Source organism: Oncorhynchus keta, chromosome 4, assembly GCF_023373465.1.
Source record: "Oncorhynchus keta strain PuntledgeMale-10-30-2019 chromosome 4, Oket_V2, whole genome shotgun sequence".
Lineage (NCBI taxonomy): Eukaryota > Metazoa > Chordata > Actinopteri > Salmoniformes > Salmonidae > Oncorhynchus > Oncorhynchus keta.
Window position 1 is genome coordinate 60,148,474 of NC_068424.1, and position 16,109 is coordinate 60,164,582.

Genomic DNA, 16,109 nt, shown 5'->3' on the forward strand with positions numbered 1-16,109 from the left:
CTTGAGTCATTTTCTATTAAGGTATCTTTACTTTTACTCAAGTAGGACAATTGCATACTTTTTCCATCACTGATCAAAGGTGCCTATAATTTGGGACCTGACTGTATATCTTGTACAGTCGCCACTTACTCACCAGTTTATTCCCCTCCTTCACTGTGAATACGTTTTGTGATATTCATTGTGGGGATTTGCACAGGCCTTCCTTGTCTGCGTCCTCACTGCATATCCACCTTAACGATCTGGCTCACAACATGAAAGGTCAGTTCACCTGTGGGCAATTGGGCTGTTGACCAAACTAGTTTGATGGATTTCTAACTACTAGTAAGTCATATCTATCAAACTGGTTGGGACTAGTCATGGTATATAGGATGCCAGGATAAATGTCTTATGCCATCCCCGAGGCATTTTATTGCCTCAACTTGAGATGAAACACTTTGTTTTGCCTTTGTTGTTTATGAAATACACATTTTCCCCCAATTAGTGCTAATACTGAATAGAAGATCTATTTACTTAATCAAAGACTTTTGATGACACCTAGTGGTCAAACCGAAGAAGTGGTGGAACATCAAAATATACCATTTTATAATATCGAATTATTGTATACTTCATTCACAGTTTAAACGATTTGACCAAGTAATGCCTGTAGATTACGACACATTAAATGATATGAAAACATTTCCCTTGTATTCTTCTGTGATTTGTGCACTTATCAAACAGCAAGATGTTTCTGTCGGATGCAGCAGAATGTAAAGGGATGATCATGATGTTCAACACACTGCTCCGGGGAGTTGATCATAGTATTTGCACCTCTAGACTTTAGCTATCAACACTGCTTCCCCTACCATTATACACCCCCCAATCCACACCTAGTGTTGTTCCTATCAGCATGCCTCCTTCCCATCTTATCATTAGCGTGGGTAACAGTCTATTCATGCTTTAGCCAAGTCCTGTTTCATCACAACTAAAGCACTAACAGACTTCCACCCAGGCTATCATATCATTCATCCAAGTTAAATAACCGTATGTGCTGGTCAATGGGCCTAAACCTGGACACACTGTTATTTTAATGTGTCGTAATCTACAGAAAGTATTTGGTCAAAGCGGCGTGATCAAATACTAGTCTATGCGAGCAAACATTTTGAATTTCGCTGTATCATTTTCTGGTGTTTATTTCAAATGTGTATTCATTGGATGTGCAATTAGAAATCTAGCCTGATATGTTTGACTGCGAGTGAAAGCCCAGGGCATGAAAATGATTTGATGACATCTCAACGAGCTGTGTTGCTGTGACAGATTCAGACATGCTGTACTCGGGATGACTAAGGATGTACTCCCACAGGCCAGGTCTGCTGTCATAAACATGTGGCTGTATCACTGCTGCTGTATCTAAATCCTGTACTTTTTATTTGATCTGAATACATGAGTATGCACATAATTTGTGTGAGTGTGTGCGTGTTTAACTATCCTTGTGTGTAACAGAAGTCCTCACAAGGATAGTAAAACAACAAACATTCAGACAATTTTGCTGGTCGCCACAAGGGAAAATTATATTTGAGGATACAGACAGCTGAAGAGGTATGCTTTTTACATCAAATTAAGCTCAATGATTTATGACTCTAGAAAAAGCTGTTTCAGGTGTTTAAAAAATGCTAAATTATCCAACACTTTTTGCCATGGGGTGGAGAGAAGATTTTTCAATTATATAACTAATTTCATGCAATTCTACTAATTTTGCCATGGGGCAGTGAGAAAAATGCGCAGTTTACAGCTAATTTCCTGCAATTCTACACATTTACCATAATATGATATCTGAGTGAGAGTGACTAACAAAATCAACGGGGGCCCTGGTTGGTAATTCGACCATTAATTACTACAAGTTTAGACTAACTGTTAGCTAACGTTACATGGGCTAATTGAGTGACTGTCCGTGACTGACATAAAAAGAGAAAAAATGCTGATGCACAACCAAATTCAGAAATTGTGCCTCGTGTATTCTACTATTCTAACTCTCAACAGTAAGTTGAGACCTTGACTGAGTTCAAAATGTATGCAGACCGCGGCCTGCTATTTGGCCATCCCTGGTGTAGGCTCACCTATGCACTGATAATGTTATCATAGCTTACGCATTTTTACATAGAACAATATTGAACTAAGGTCTGCCTCTGATGTGCTGAGTGTGTCTGTTTAAATATTGGGGGTGGGTGTATATCTCTCTCCCTTTCTCTCTCTCTCTCTCGCTTTCTCTACGGTAGCTGTCGTGTAATGGTAGTGAAATAGTCATCATTGCTTGAAGCGCATAGTAAAGAAAGCATGGCTGCCAGTCGGGTACTCGTATACGGAGGAAGAGGTGCACTGGGTAGCAAAATTGTTCAGCACTTCAAATCTAAAGGATGGGTGAGTGCTATACTTGTTTTTTTTTCTTCATATAAAATACAATTACGAAATGATTGTGAGCCTTTGCTTGCCCCAGTGTCTATTATATTTTCAATAACCACTTGTTGAGTAGGCCAAGCCCTAGATGCTATGGTTAGAAGCGAGGAAAAATAAATTAAACCATTGAAATTGTCATCGTCATTATCAAGACGTTTTAACGATGCCAGCCCAGAGCTATCGGAAAACATATAATTAGTTGTTATAATTTACTGAGCCTACTTTTGGATTGCATGTGGAGTAAATAGCCGACGTTGAAGGATAGTTCGATATCACCATCCTATTTTCCAAAGATTGCAAATGTTTCATGCGCTGTTGTTCTTTCTTTATTTTCCAAAAGTGGGTAGCCAGCATCGATATCGTTGCCAGTGAGGAGGCAAACGCGAACGTGCTGGTGAAGTTGTCGGAGTCATTTACTGAGCAAGCAGGACAGGTAGGAGGAGCGTGCTTTCACCTGCTCCCTCTGTGATGTTGACAGCTTTTTCAACACTCCGTTGATTTGCAAAACGCTGGATAATTACCGTAAAACACCCAGATTCTAGCCCGTTGTAATAGACTGTTATCACTTGCTGCAGGTGACAGCAGATGTGGCCCAGTTGCTAGGGGACCAGAAAGTGGATGCCATCTTGTGTGTGGCAGGCGGATGGGCTGGAGGAAATTGCAGCTCCAAAGGTTCAAGAGTGTTTCACTGAGATATTATCAGTTCATTTTGAACACATACTGTGATATGAATGCCAGGTCTCTTGTGGCTCAGTTGGTACCATGTGGCACTTTCAACTCCAGTGTTGTGTGTTTGATTCCCGCGGGGTACCAATACAAACATAATATGAAAATGTGTGCACTCACTACTGTAGGTCGCTCTGGATAAGAGTGTCTGCTAAAAATGTAAATATCTCCCTTAAACATTTAAACCCCTTTCAAACCAATTTCCCCATAGGCTGAATTTTCATCTGACATTCAATAGGGATGTTTGTTCGTTCTATTTAATTACATGGTTCATTCAATGTTGCAATGTTGGTCCTCAAACATCTTCTCTTATGTATGTTGTTTTTTAGACCTGTACAAAAACACAGACATGATGTGGAAGCAGAGTGTGTGGACCTCTACCATATCTAGCCATCTGGCTGCTGTGCACCTGAAGCAGGGTGGACTACTGACTCTGGCTGGGGCTAAAGCATCACTGGGTGGTACTAGTGGTAAGACGCCATTTACCTCTACTCTACTGGTACTCTATTCTACTGGGGTTATATTCTATTCTACTGGTATTCTATTTGATTCTACTGACATTCTATATTATTCTTTTTTGCATTTTGGTCATAATTTAAGGTTAGGGTTAGGCATTAGGGTTAGCAGTGTGGTTAAGGTTAAGTTTAAAATCAGATTGTATGACGCTGTGGCTGTGGCTGTGCCAGCTAGTGACCACTCTGCAGAGCTCCCTCCAGTACATCTCAATAAATGGCACCCGGCTGTTCTTTTCTCACGTAATGTTGTTCATGCTGACACTGTTTGACTGTACCTCTGTTCTGACCACCGTCTCATTCCAACTTTTATTTCTAAGGGTGCCTGTCGTCACGATAGCAGCTTACGTCATCAAACTATTTGTAAGACATGGAACCCATGAAATACAAAAAAGACTGATATATAGTAGAAATGAAACTATGAGTAACATGTTGAATATGATATTTATTTTAATGAGGAGAGAAATTGTTACTACTATGGTTTATCACACAATGCTCTCCGGTATTTTAAGCCTGACCCTGTATGCATGTGATGTTACCTATAGGACCCAACAACCATGCCATTCCCTGTGTGGTGTGTAACCCATTTGATGGTCCCGAGAACAATATAAATCCTGACACTAGGGCACCTAAAATCCCTGATCAGCATTCAGCATAAAGCCCCCACTCTCATTGGCTGTTAGGTTGGGGAGGAGAATGAGTCAGCAGAATTTGGGTCTCCAATTGTAGACATGGTTAGTGTGTTGTGCTGTTCTCTCATTGAATGTAGATTACTGTAGAAACTAGTGCTACACTAGACACAGGCCAGGAAATTGTAGGGATTTCACTCACAGGCTTGGTTTAGATTACTTTTTTTGACAATGAATAAGATTTTGATATTGAAGAAAATATGTCTATATTTATTTGAATGAAAAGAGGATCTACAGTATTTACCCTGTTTTACAAAGTCGATGCTATAACCCACAAGATTTACAGATTTTCATGATCTCTTAAATTCATGTCAAGTAAACACTCAGAGCTTCCTTGTGGCAGAAGTGTGTGAGTCTTAGAAATACATCTTTAATATAACCATTAACAGGTACTGCAAGTGCGTCGGTTGCCTTATACCTATTCAATCGATCAAATGTATTTATAAAGCCCTTTTTACATCAGCAGAAATCACTAAGTGCTTATACAGAAACCCAGCATAAAACAGCAAAGAGCAGGCAATGCAGATGTAGAAGCAGTACATGGCCATAAAGGACAGATTGTTCTTCAAGACATTCAAATGTTCATAGATTACCAGCAGGGTCAAATAGTAATCACAATGGTTATAGGTCAGCACCTCAGGAGTAAATGTCAGGTGGCATTTCATAGCCTCATTCAGAGGTTGTTACAGCAGGTGCGGTAGAGAGAGAGGGTCGAAACAGCAGGTCAGGGTTCCATAGACGCAAGCAGAACAGCAGAACCTGGATCAGTAGCTCGACCAGGTGGACTGGGGACAGCGACAGCCAGGAGTCATCAGCCTAGGTAGTCCTGAGGCATGGTCCTATGGCTCAGGTCTTCCGAGGGGGGAGAGAGAGAGCGTGAGACAGAGATGGGAGAATTAGAGGGAGCATACTTAAGATTGAACAGGACACCAGATAAGACAGGAGAATTACACCAGTTAGGACAGACGGACCCTAGCCTGCCGGCACAAGGGCTTTTGCGGCATAGATACTGGAGGCTGAGACGGGGGGGTCTGGGAACACTCTGGCCCTGTCCGGGGATAGGGCCAACCAGGCAGGGTATAACCCCACCCACTTTGCCAAAGCACAGCCCTCACACTACCAGAGGGATATCAACTAACCACCAACTTAGTACCCTGAGACAGGGCCGAGTATAGCCCATGAAGATCTCCCCCGCCGCACGAGTCCGAAGGGTCGCAAAACCAGACAGGAAGGTCACGTCAGTCAAGTCGAGTATAGCGAAAAAAGCCTGGCACGACATGACGCACCCCTCCTAGGGACGGCATGGGGGTGCACAAGCAAGCCTGTGACTCATCCCCTGTAATAGGGTCAGAGGCAGAGAATCCCTGTCGAGAGAGGGGAGCCGGTCAAGCAGAGACAGCGAGGGTGGTTCGTCACTCCAGTGCCTTGCCTTTCACCTTCGCACCCCTGGGCCAGACTACACTCAATCATAGGACCCACTGAAGAGATGAGTCATCAGTAAAGACTTAAAGGTTGAGACCGGATCTGCATCTCTCACATGGATCGGCAGACCATTCCATAAAAATGTTGCTTTGTAGGAGAAAGCCCTGTCTCCAGCTGTTTGCTTAGAAATTCTAGGAACAATTAGGAGGCCTGCGTCTTGTGACCGTAGCGTACGTGTAGGTATGTCTGGCAGGACCAAATCGGAGAGATAAGTAGGAGCAAGTCCTTGTAATGCCTTGTAGGTCAGCAGTAAAGCCTTGATATCAGCCCTAGCCTTAACAAGAAGCCAGAGGCTAGCACTTGGGTAATATGATCAAATGTTTTGGTTCTAGTCAAGATTCTAGCAGCTGTATTTAGCACTAGTGCTTTATACGGGTAGCTGGAGAGTAGAGCATTGCAGTAGTCTAATCTTGAAGTGACAAAAGCATGGATTCGTTGTTCTGCATATTTTTGGACCAAAAGTTTCAGATGTATTTAATGTTATGAAGATGGGGGGGAAAAACTGCTCTTGAAGTATTTATGATCATAATACAAATGGTCTGTATTACTGACAAAAACAAGACATTGGAAGATGGTAGTAGTGCTTAAAGATGTGTTTAGGGGTTATTTGTGCTTATATCTTTAGCTTAATATTTATTAGCTTTAATACTTAAGAGCTTACCTAGCTAATAGTGTGTCTGATCTAAATACATTCTCAACCAGCTTTACTGAGTTCTCTATGGTGAAATACTGCCTTTTGGGTAGTTTGGTGTCCAGTGTCTTAGGGACAGCTGGACAGCTTGCCAGTGGTGTCTTAGCAACAACTGGTCTTGCAAAGCCAGATGCACACATTGTGGACTTAAAGATTTAGGGTTGATTTGGGGTTAAAGACTAAGGCTTGTTAACCATGTGTGCACCCTATGACCCTAACCCTTGACCTTGGATTTAAAAGTCAGGTTGAACTGTCAAATAACATTGATTTTAACTTTTGGGGGATTCAGCACGCTAGTCTGTTAATGCTCTTTGAGGAAATGGATTCTGAAGGCATTTCCAAAAAACCATCTTACGTTAGTTGTTTCCATATGCTACTGTATTTATACAAACATTGATGGGAAATCAAAAGCATGTCTGTGAAACAAGCAGTCATCTCTCAATACTGCCATGGGCAAAGTTTGGAAACAAAAGCACCCAGAATATTTGTCCATAGTATATAAACAGGAAGTTATAAACGTGTAGTGAATGTATGTTGAGTTCAAAATATACGGTTTGTAATAACACATACAGTGACAGTCAAAAGTTTGGACACTTACTCATTCCAGGGTATTTAAAAAAATATCAAAACTATGAAATAACACATATGGAATCATGTAGTGACCAAAAAAGTGTTAAACAAATCAAAATATATTTTATATTTGAGATTCTATATTTGAGATTCTTCAAATATTCAAAGACCGTCACAGGAAAGGAAGACCCAGAGTTACCTCTGCAGCAGAGAATAAGTTCATTAGGGTTAACTGCACCTCAGATTGCAGCCCAAATAAATGCTTCACAGGGTCCAAGTAACAGACACATCTCAACATCAACTGTTCAGAAGAGACTGCGTGAATCAGGCCTTCATGGCTGCAATTGCTGCAAAGAAACCACTACTAAAGGACACCAATAAGAAGAAGAGATTTGCTTGGGACAAGAAACATGAGCAGTGGACATTAGACTGGTGGAAGTCTGTCCTTTGGTCTGATGATTCCAAATTTGAGATTTTGGGTTCCAACCACAGTGTCTTTGTGAGACGCAGAGTAGGTGAACAGATGATCTCTGCATGTGTGGTTCCCACCATGAAGCATGGAGGAGGAAGGGTGATGGTGTGGGGGTGCTTTGCTGGTGACACTGTCTATAATTTATTTAGAATTTAAGGCACACTTGACCAGCATGGCTACCACAGCATTCTACAGCGATACGCCATCCCATCTGGTTTGCGCTTAGCGGGACTATCATTTGTTTTTCAACAGGACAATGACCCAACACACCTCCAAGCTGTGTAAGGGCTATTTGAACAAGAATGAGAGTGATGGAGTGCTGCATCAGAGGACCTGGCCTCCACAATCACCCGACCTCAACCCAATTGAGATGGTTTGGGATGACTTGGACCGTGGAGTGAAGGAAAAGCAGCCACAAATGCTCAGCATATGTGGGAACACCTTCAAGACTGTTGGAAAAGCATTCCAGGTGAAGCTGGTTGAGAGATTGTGAAGAGTGTGCAAAGCTGTCATCAAGTAAAAGGGTCACTACTTTGAATAATCTCAAATATAAAATTTATTTTGATGTGTTTAACACTTTTTTGGTTACTACATGATTCCATATGCGTTATGTAATAGTTTTGATGTCTTCACTAATAAAATAGTAAAAAATAAAGAAAAACCCTTGAATGAGTAGGTGTGTCCAAACGTTTGACTGGTACTGTATATCAAATCAAATTGTATTTGTCACATTTGCCGAATACAACAGTTGTGGACCTTACAGTGAAATGCTTACTTACTAGCCCTTAACCAACAATGCAGTTTTAAGAAAAAATAAGTGGAAAGTAAAAAATAGCTAACTAAAGAGCAGCAGTAAAATAACAGTAGTGAGGCTATATACAGGCAGTTCAGAGTCAATGTGCAGGGGAACAGGTTAGTCGAGGTAATTGAGGTAATATGTACATGTAGGTCGAGTTAGTGACAATGCATAGATAATAAACAGAGAGTAGCAGCAGCATAAAAGAGGGGGGGGCGGGACAATGCAAATAGTCTGGGTAGCCATTTGTTTTGCTGTTCAGGAGTCTTATGGATTGAGGGTAGAAGCTGTTAAGAAGCCTTTTGGACCGAGACTTGGCACTCCGGTACCCAATGCCATGCGGTAGCAGAGAGAACAGTCTATGACTGGAGTGGCTGGAGTCTTTGACCATTTTTAGGGCCTTGGCAGTGATGCAACCAATGCTCTCTATGGTGCTGCTGTTGAACTTTTTGAGGATCTGAGGACCCATGCCAAATCTATTCAGTCTCTTGTGGGGGAATAAGCTTTGTCGTGCCTTCTTCACAACTGTCTTGCTGTGTTTGGACCATGAAGGTTGTTGGTGATGTGGACACCAAGGAACTTGATGCTCTCAACCTGCTTCACTACAGCCCCGTCGATGAGAATGGAGGTGTGCTCGGTCCTCCTTTTCCTGTAGTCCAGAATCATCACCTTTGTCTTGATCACGTTGAGGGAGAGGTTGTTATCCTGACACCATACTGCCAGGTCGCTGACCTCCTCCCTATTGGCTGTCTCATCGTAGTCGGTGATCAGGCCTACCACTGTTGTGTTGTTGGAAAACTTAATTATGGTGTTGGAGTCATGCCTGGCCATGCAGTCATGAGTGAACAGGGAGTACAGGAGGGGACTGAGCATGCACCCCTGAGGGGCCCTCGTGTTGAGGATCAGTGTGGCAGATGTGTTGTTACCTACCCTTACCACCTGTGGGCGGTTCGTCAGGAAGTCCAGGATCCAGTTGCAGAGGGAGGTGTTTAGTCCCAGGGTCCTTAGCTTAGTGATGAGCTTTGAGGGCACTATGGTGTTCAATGCTGAGCTGTAGCAATGAATAGCATTCTCACATAGGGGTTCCTTTTGTCCAGGTGGTAAAGGGCAGTATGGAGTGCAATAGAGATTGCATCATCTGTGTATCTGTTGGGACGGTATGTAAATTGAATTGGGTCTAGGGTTTCTTGCAGGATGGTGTTGATGTGAGCCATGATCAGCCTTTCAAAGCACTTCGTGGCTACAGATGTGAGTGCTACGGGTTGGTAGTCATTTAGGCAGGTTACCTTTGTGTTCTTGGGCACACGGACTCTGCTTGAAACATGTTGCTATTACAGACTCAGTCAGGGACAGGTTCAGTGTTGATTGTCTCGAAGCAAGCAAAGAAGTTATTTAGCTCGTCTGGTAGGCTCGTGTCATTGGGCAGCTCGTGGCTGTGCTTCCCTTTGTAGTCTGTAATAGTTTGCAAGCCCTACCACATCTGACAATCATTGGATTACTTTGTAATTCTAGTATTGTGTATATTTCCATGTCCCTTGTTATTATGGTAAGATTTATTGGTGTTTATCTGATTTTATCCAAACATCTCTCCTATTTCACTGTCCCTCTTTCCATCCCTCCGTCTTTCTCTCTCCTCAGGCATGGTGGGCTATGGCATGGCCAAGTCAGCAGTCCACCAGCTCTGTCAGAGTTTAGCAGGAGAAGACAGTGGGATGCCCCCTGGAGCTGTGGCAGTTGCCATACTACCGTGAGTAGCCTAGTAGTTAAGAGCGTTGGGCCAGTAACCGACAGGTCTCTGGTTCAAATCCCTGAGCCAACTAGTTGAAAAATCTGTTGATGTACCCTTGAGCAAGGCACTTAATTGTAATTGCTCTGCCTAAAGACTGTCTGCTAAATGATTAAATTGTGAGGTATCTTGTTGTTTTTATTACAGTTAATCAATTACTTATTAGGAATAGTAACCTTTGACCTCCACTGTTGCAAATAAATTAAATTCCTAACGACTATTTCCAATGAGTGCAGGTTTTTCCTATTCCTATTCATAATTAGTAAGTAATAAACTGTAAAAATAACAAATGGTCTTTGGCAAGTTATAAACTGTAATAATAACAAACAGTATCTTAGGCAGGTTTCTACATTACAAATATATTACATGTATTCACCTCATGAGCAGCTATCTTTATATATAGTTTCATTGATTAACAAATGGATGTAAAGCACGTTTTTTGCACTGTCAGCATGAGAAGCCTGTATCTGAGTTTTGTAGTCAATATTCTCAGTTATCTTTTATGCTATATTCCAATTGCATAAGGTTGGACTGTGACCACCTGCCAGGCTACTATTAGCTGTCACATAGCTGTCACATATGGTTAGCATTACCCCCATGACTTGCAATTCTTCTGCACTCCCAATACGAATAGGAGGGTTGCTTTATTCACTGGACCTGTGCACAAAAGACTGTAGACTGCTACTGTGCTCATTCAAAAGACTGTAGACTGCAAGTGTGCTCATTCAAAAGACTGTAGACTGCATCTGTGCACATTCAAAAGACTGTAGACTGCATCTGTGCTCATTCAAGACTGTAGACTGCATCTGTGCTCATTCAAAAGACTGTAGACTGCATCTGTGCTCATTCAAAAGACTGTAGACTGCATCTGTGCTCATTCAAAAGACTGTAGACTGCATCTGTGCTCATTCAAAAGACTGTCGGCGGCATCTGTGCTCATTAAAAAGACTGTAGGCTGCATCTGTGCTCATTCAAAAGACTGTAGGCTGCATCTGTGCTCATTCAAAAGACTGTAGGCTGCATCTGTGCTCATTCAAAAGACTGTAGGCTGCATCTGTGCTCATTCAAAAGACTGTAGGCTGCATCTGTGCTCATTCAAAAGACTGTAGGCTGCATCTGTGCTCATTCAAAAGACTGTAGACTGCACCTGTGCTCATTCAAAAGACTGTAGACTGCACCTGTGCTCATTCAAAAGACTGTAGGCTGCATCTGTGCTCATTCAAAAGACTGTAGGCTGCATCTGTGCTCATTCAAAAGACTGTAGGCTGCATCTGTGCTCATTCAAAAGACTGTAGGCTGCATCTGTGCTCATTCAAAAGACTGTAGGCTGCATCTGTGCTCATTCAAAAGACTGTAGGCTGCATCTGTGCTCATTCAAAAGACTGTAGGCTGCATCTGTGCTCATTCAAACATACAACTACGGTAATACAACTGAAATGTAAAATCATATTTCAATATATTGAAGTATTTATGTATCAATTATCATGCTCATCTCAAAATATAACAGTGAAAGGCCTTCATCAGAGGTTGTCGGATGCTTGCTGGTGGTAAATATCATCTTTACACTTTAGCTTTACTGTTGTTTTTTTGTCTGTTGACAAGGGGTTTACATGGGCCTGTTTACAATCAGTCCAGGACCAGAGCTTCAGGCCTGAGGTAGACAGTTCCTACCACCACCAGAACATTGTCATGTGACTTGATTACACAGGGTAACCTTGGATACTCCAATGAACAGGAAGTTCATGCCTGATGCAGACTTTGGTTCCTGGACACCACTGGAGTACATTGCAGAGTGAGTGTGATATGGTGGATGATGGGTTGTTTTCATTCGTGTATGTTTTTACTGATCATTTAGTTCATCTTGAGATTTAAAATTATTTGTATATTTATGCTGTAAGACTGTCATTAAATGTAATTATTCTAAAGGTTTAGAACATACAGATTTAGCTATTTCTTCAATGTATGACCATAATTGTAGACAATCTTTTTTGTACACCAGTATTTCACCAGAAGATGACAATGCTGCCTCTTGGCCTGGGAAAATGGCCTACTCAATTTTATTGCAGTATTATTTGTTAAAGTCTTGCCAAAAGATTTAGAGCCCAATGTCTGGTTTGAATAATGCTGTAATGTGATCAAAAGGTTAATTTGATGGACATATCAATCAACTAATTATAATCTTACATTTCTTCAATACTCTTGACTGGATATAGTCTTGGATTTACCCAAATTTGCTGTAAATGCAATGTTAACTATGTACTATAACTAACACACTAAACTAGTGTATGGAGCCCCTAAACTAGTGTATGGAGCCACTAAACTAGTGTATGGAGCCACTAAACTAGTGTATGGAGCCCCTAAACTAGTGTATGGAGCCCCTAAACTAGTGTATGGAGCCCCTAAACTAGTGTATGGAGCCCCTAAACTAGTGTATGGAGCCACTAAACTAGTGTATGGAGCCCCTAAACTAGTGTATGGAGCCCCTAAACTAGTGTATGAAGCCCCTAAACTAGTGTATGGAGCCCCTAAACTAGTGTATGAAGCCCCTAAACTAGTGTATGGAGCCCCTAAAGTTTGTGTTCCTCTTTTCATTTCAGTTTAGACACAGAGCACATAGTCTCCAGTCTCTCCTCTGTACACAGTAGACATTAGATGGGATTTGATCCAGTTTTATAATCCCAGAAGGGTTGGACAACATTAACCCTACAGATTACCAGTAGAAACAGATGAGGGTCTGGGAGTATAAGTAGAAGCAATGGGAGGGGAATTTAAATGAGCACTTTGATTCAGTTCATCAGCTTATCAAACGTCCATTTGGTGGACTGGTGTAGAATGTTGACTTTGAATTGTGAATATCAATCTCATGATATAGTTGCTGTTGAAATAGGTAATTGGCTGACAACATAACTAAGAGGCACAGAGGTATAAAATACATAAAAGCCATCAATATTGTGGCCTTTTTTGTCTTCTTGAAATTTCTTCTAGACTTTGACATATAGAAAACAACTTAATCTCACCCAGTGCTTAATTAAAATGTGGACTCTCTTATATCATATACTGTAAGACAACCATGTTTCACTTGTACTCACTTACAAGTAGTAACTGCTAGCACCCATAGTCTAGCAATTTCATAGTCTCATTCTCTTACTTTTCTTATTTTCTCATAGTCTTCTTTTTCGTTCTTCTAGAACTTTCTTCAGTTGGGCCACCGGTGCGGATCGTCCAGCATCGGGAAGTCTGATGCAGCTCACCACCACCGGAGGCAAGACACAGGCCCTACCCACACAATAAGACACATTTCCTACCCACATAATAAGACACAGGCCCTACCCACACAATAAGACACATTTCCTACCCACATAATAAGACACAGGCCCTACCCACACAATAAGACACATTTCCTACCCACATAATAAGACACAGGCCCTACCCACACAATAAGACACATTTCCTACCCACATAATAAGACACAGGCCCTACCCACACAATAAGACACATTTCCTACCCACATAATAAGACACAGGCCCTACCCACACAATAAGGCACATTTCCTACCCACACAATAAGGCACATTTCCTACCCACACAATAAGACACAGGCCCTACCCACACAATAAGACACAGGCCCTACCCACACAATAAGACACAGGCCCTACCCACACAATAAGACACAGGCCCTACCCACACAATAAGACACAGGCCCTACCCACACAATAAGACACAGGCCCTACCCACACAATAAGACATAGAAACTACCCACACTATAAGACATAGAACCTACCCACACTATAAGACATAATAGGCCCTACACCCCTAATCAGACACAGGCCCCACCCACAAAATAAGACACAGGACCTAACAACACAATAAGACACAGGCCCTACCCACAAAATAGGAGACTGACCAGACTGACCAGGTGAATATAGGTAAAAGCTATGATCCCTTATTGATGCCACTTGTTAAATCCACTTCAATCAGTGTAGATGATGGGGAGGAGACCGGTTAAAGAAGGATGTTTAAGCCTTGAGACAATTGAAACATGGATTGTGTGTGTGTGCCGTTCAGAGGGTGAATGGGCAATAACAAGTATTTAATTGCTTTTGAACGGGGTATGGTAGTAGGTTCCAGGCGCACCGGTTTGTGTCAGGAACTGCAACACTTAACAGTTTCCCTTGTGTATCAAAAATGGTCCACCACCCAAAGGACATCCAGCCAACTTGACACAACTGTGGGAAGCATTGGAGTCAACATGGGCCAGCACGCTTTCGACACCTTGTAGAGTCCATGCATCGACAAATTGAGGCTATTTTGTACAGTCAGTGTATGTGACCTTATAGAAATGTAAGCAAGGTTTGAAATTATTATGTTTTAGTCAAATATTATATCTGTTTGGACTTCTTGTGGTCGATTTACCGTCGATAAATGGCTGAATATAGTTGATTATTCCTGGTATAGAGAGATGGAGAGGAGGGAGGGGAAGGTAGGAGAGCGGGGACGGTAAGACAAATATGCCCACAATACCATCTAGTGGTAGAATGAATCAGTTGCAGAGGAAACATGAACCTCAAGTACATTTACTTATTTTGAATTATTTTGATCCAGTTTGAGATTGATGAAAATGAGTAAGCCGCTGTCTTAATGTCAAACGCACAATACATTTCAGTGGAGTTGCGATACTCTGTGTCTTGTGCCGAGTGTACCCAATATGCGTGTGAATGTTTGGTTGAAGATGTACTGTCTAAGTACTATTATCAATATCTCATAACAATTTTTTTTAAATGTTGTGCTGTTTGATGTGGTTTTACCTCCTTCTGATTCAATGTGAATAAAAATCCACATTAATCACAATCTGATTTCATAATTTGTGAGAAACAATCAAAACACTACAGCATCACTTGGGCTCCTGAGTGGCGCAGTGGTCTAAGGCACTGAATCTCAGTGCTAGAAGCATCACGACAGACTAATAGAAAACTATTATAGAGAATAAACACATTTTGGGGATCAGGGATTTGTAGCAGTTCCACCACCACCACTAAAATCCAGATCCCTGCCCACCTTCCCCTCATCCACAATAATATTATATTTCATTGAACTTCACTGGTCATAATTAGATGTATTCGCCTACGATTAAAGACATACTATTTTGAATGAGGTTGGAGACCAGTTACATTATTTACCTGCCTTGACTTTATCTAACTCACTCATGGTTATTTCTAGTGACATTTCCAGTGCCTTCCCCACCAGGTGGTGCTCCTAGATAACAACTCAATTCACCAGTCAAATGTGACCGACCACCTCGATTCGGTCTTGTGTAGCAACATTTGATGTGTTTTTTACTTTGGATAAAAGTATAGACTCAGAGCTACAAAATGGAATATCACACACTGCAGTTGAGGAACAATGTGAAAGTAATTCTGCTTTGAAAGTGGATAAACTTCTACCCCCACTTTTGAGAATTTTACTCTTGAATGATTTTGTACACCTACTGGAGAGCTCTTCTTTATCTACACCTATTCAGCATCGATCACACCCTCTTAAGCCCGTCTCTTTAAGGAATCACATGTAAGCCCATGTACCGAACAGGTGTAAGGTAGTGTAATAAACAACCAAAGATTTCAAGACTAAACGTGGTGAAAGTAGTAGCCTACAATAAGGAGAAACTCCAGTTAAATATACACTTTATCTAGTCCTGAGCCTATATCCTAATCTGACTTTGGTGCAGGTCATGTTGTTCTTCACATTACCGTATCTGGTAAACACACACTATATATATTAAAATCAAGTTTATTTGCCCCATGCACAGGATACAGAAGGTGTAAACGGTACAGCGAAAGGCTTACTTGCATATTTGCATAGTAGCAATATGGAAAATTGAAAGAGTCCAGGTAAAAAAATATATTTTATAAATATTTTATAATTATTAGATGATGCTTACCCAGAGACACACTTGATTGGT

At 41.5% G+C, this 16,109-nt stretch overlaps 1 protein-coding gene across 3 annotated transcripts; it reads left to right on the plus strand.

The window, feature by feature from the left end:
* Positions 1-1,320: 1,320 nt before the first annotated feature.
* Positions 1,321-15,001, plus strand: LOC118379721 (dihydropteridine reductase). Of its 3 annotated transcripts, none has more exons than XM_052511672.1 (8): positions 1,321-1,344; positions 2,253-2,394; positions 2,771-2,863; positions 3,006-3,102; positions 3,486-3,626; positions 10,007-10,115; positions 11,863-11,946; positions 13,343-15,001. In XM_052511672.1, exons 2-8 carry the CDS (start codon positions 2,311-2,313, stop codon positions 13,443-13,445), a joined length of 711 nt encoding a protein of 236 aa, XP_052367632.1. In that variant the 5' UTR covers positions 1,321-1,344; positions 2,253-2,310; the 3' UTR covers positions 13,446-15,001. The 3 variants fall into 3 exon arrangements, with proteins under 3 accessions (XP_052367632.1, XP_052367628.1, XP_052367631.1); XM_052511668.1 differs by lacking the exon at positions 1,321-1,344 and adding an exon at positions 1,388-1,575; XM_052511671.1 differs by lacking the exon at positions 1,321-1,344 and adding an exon at positions 1,887-2,015.
* The last annotated feature ends 1,108 nt before the right edge of the window (positions 15,002-16,109 follow it).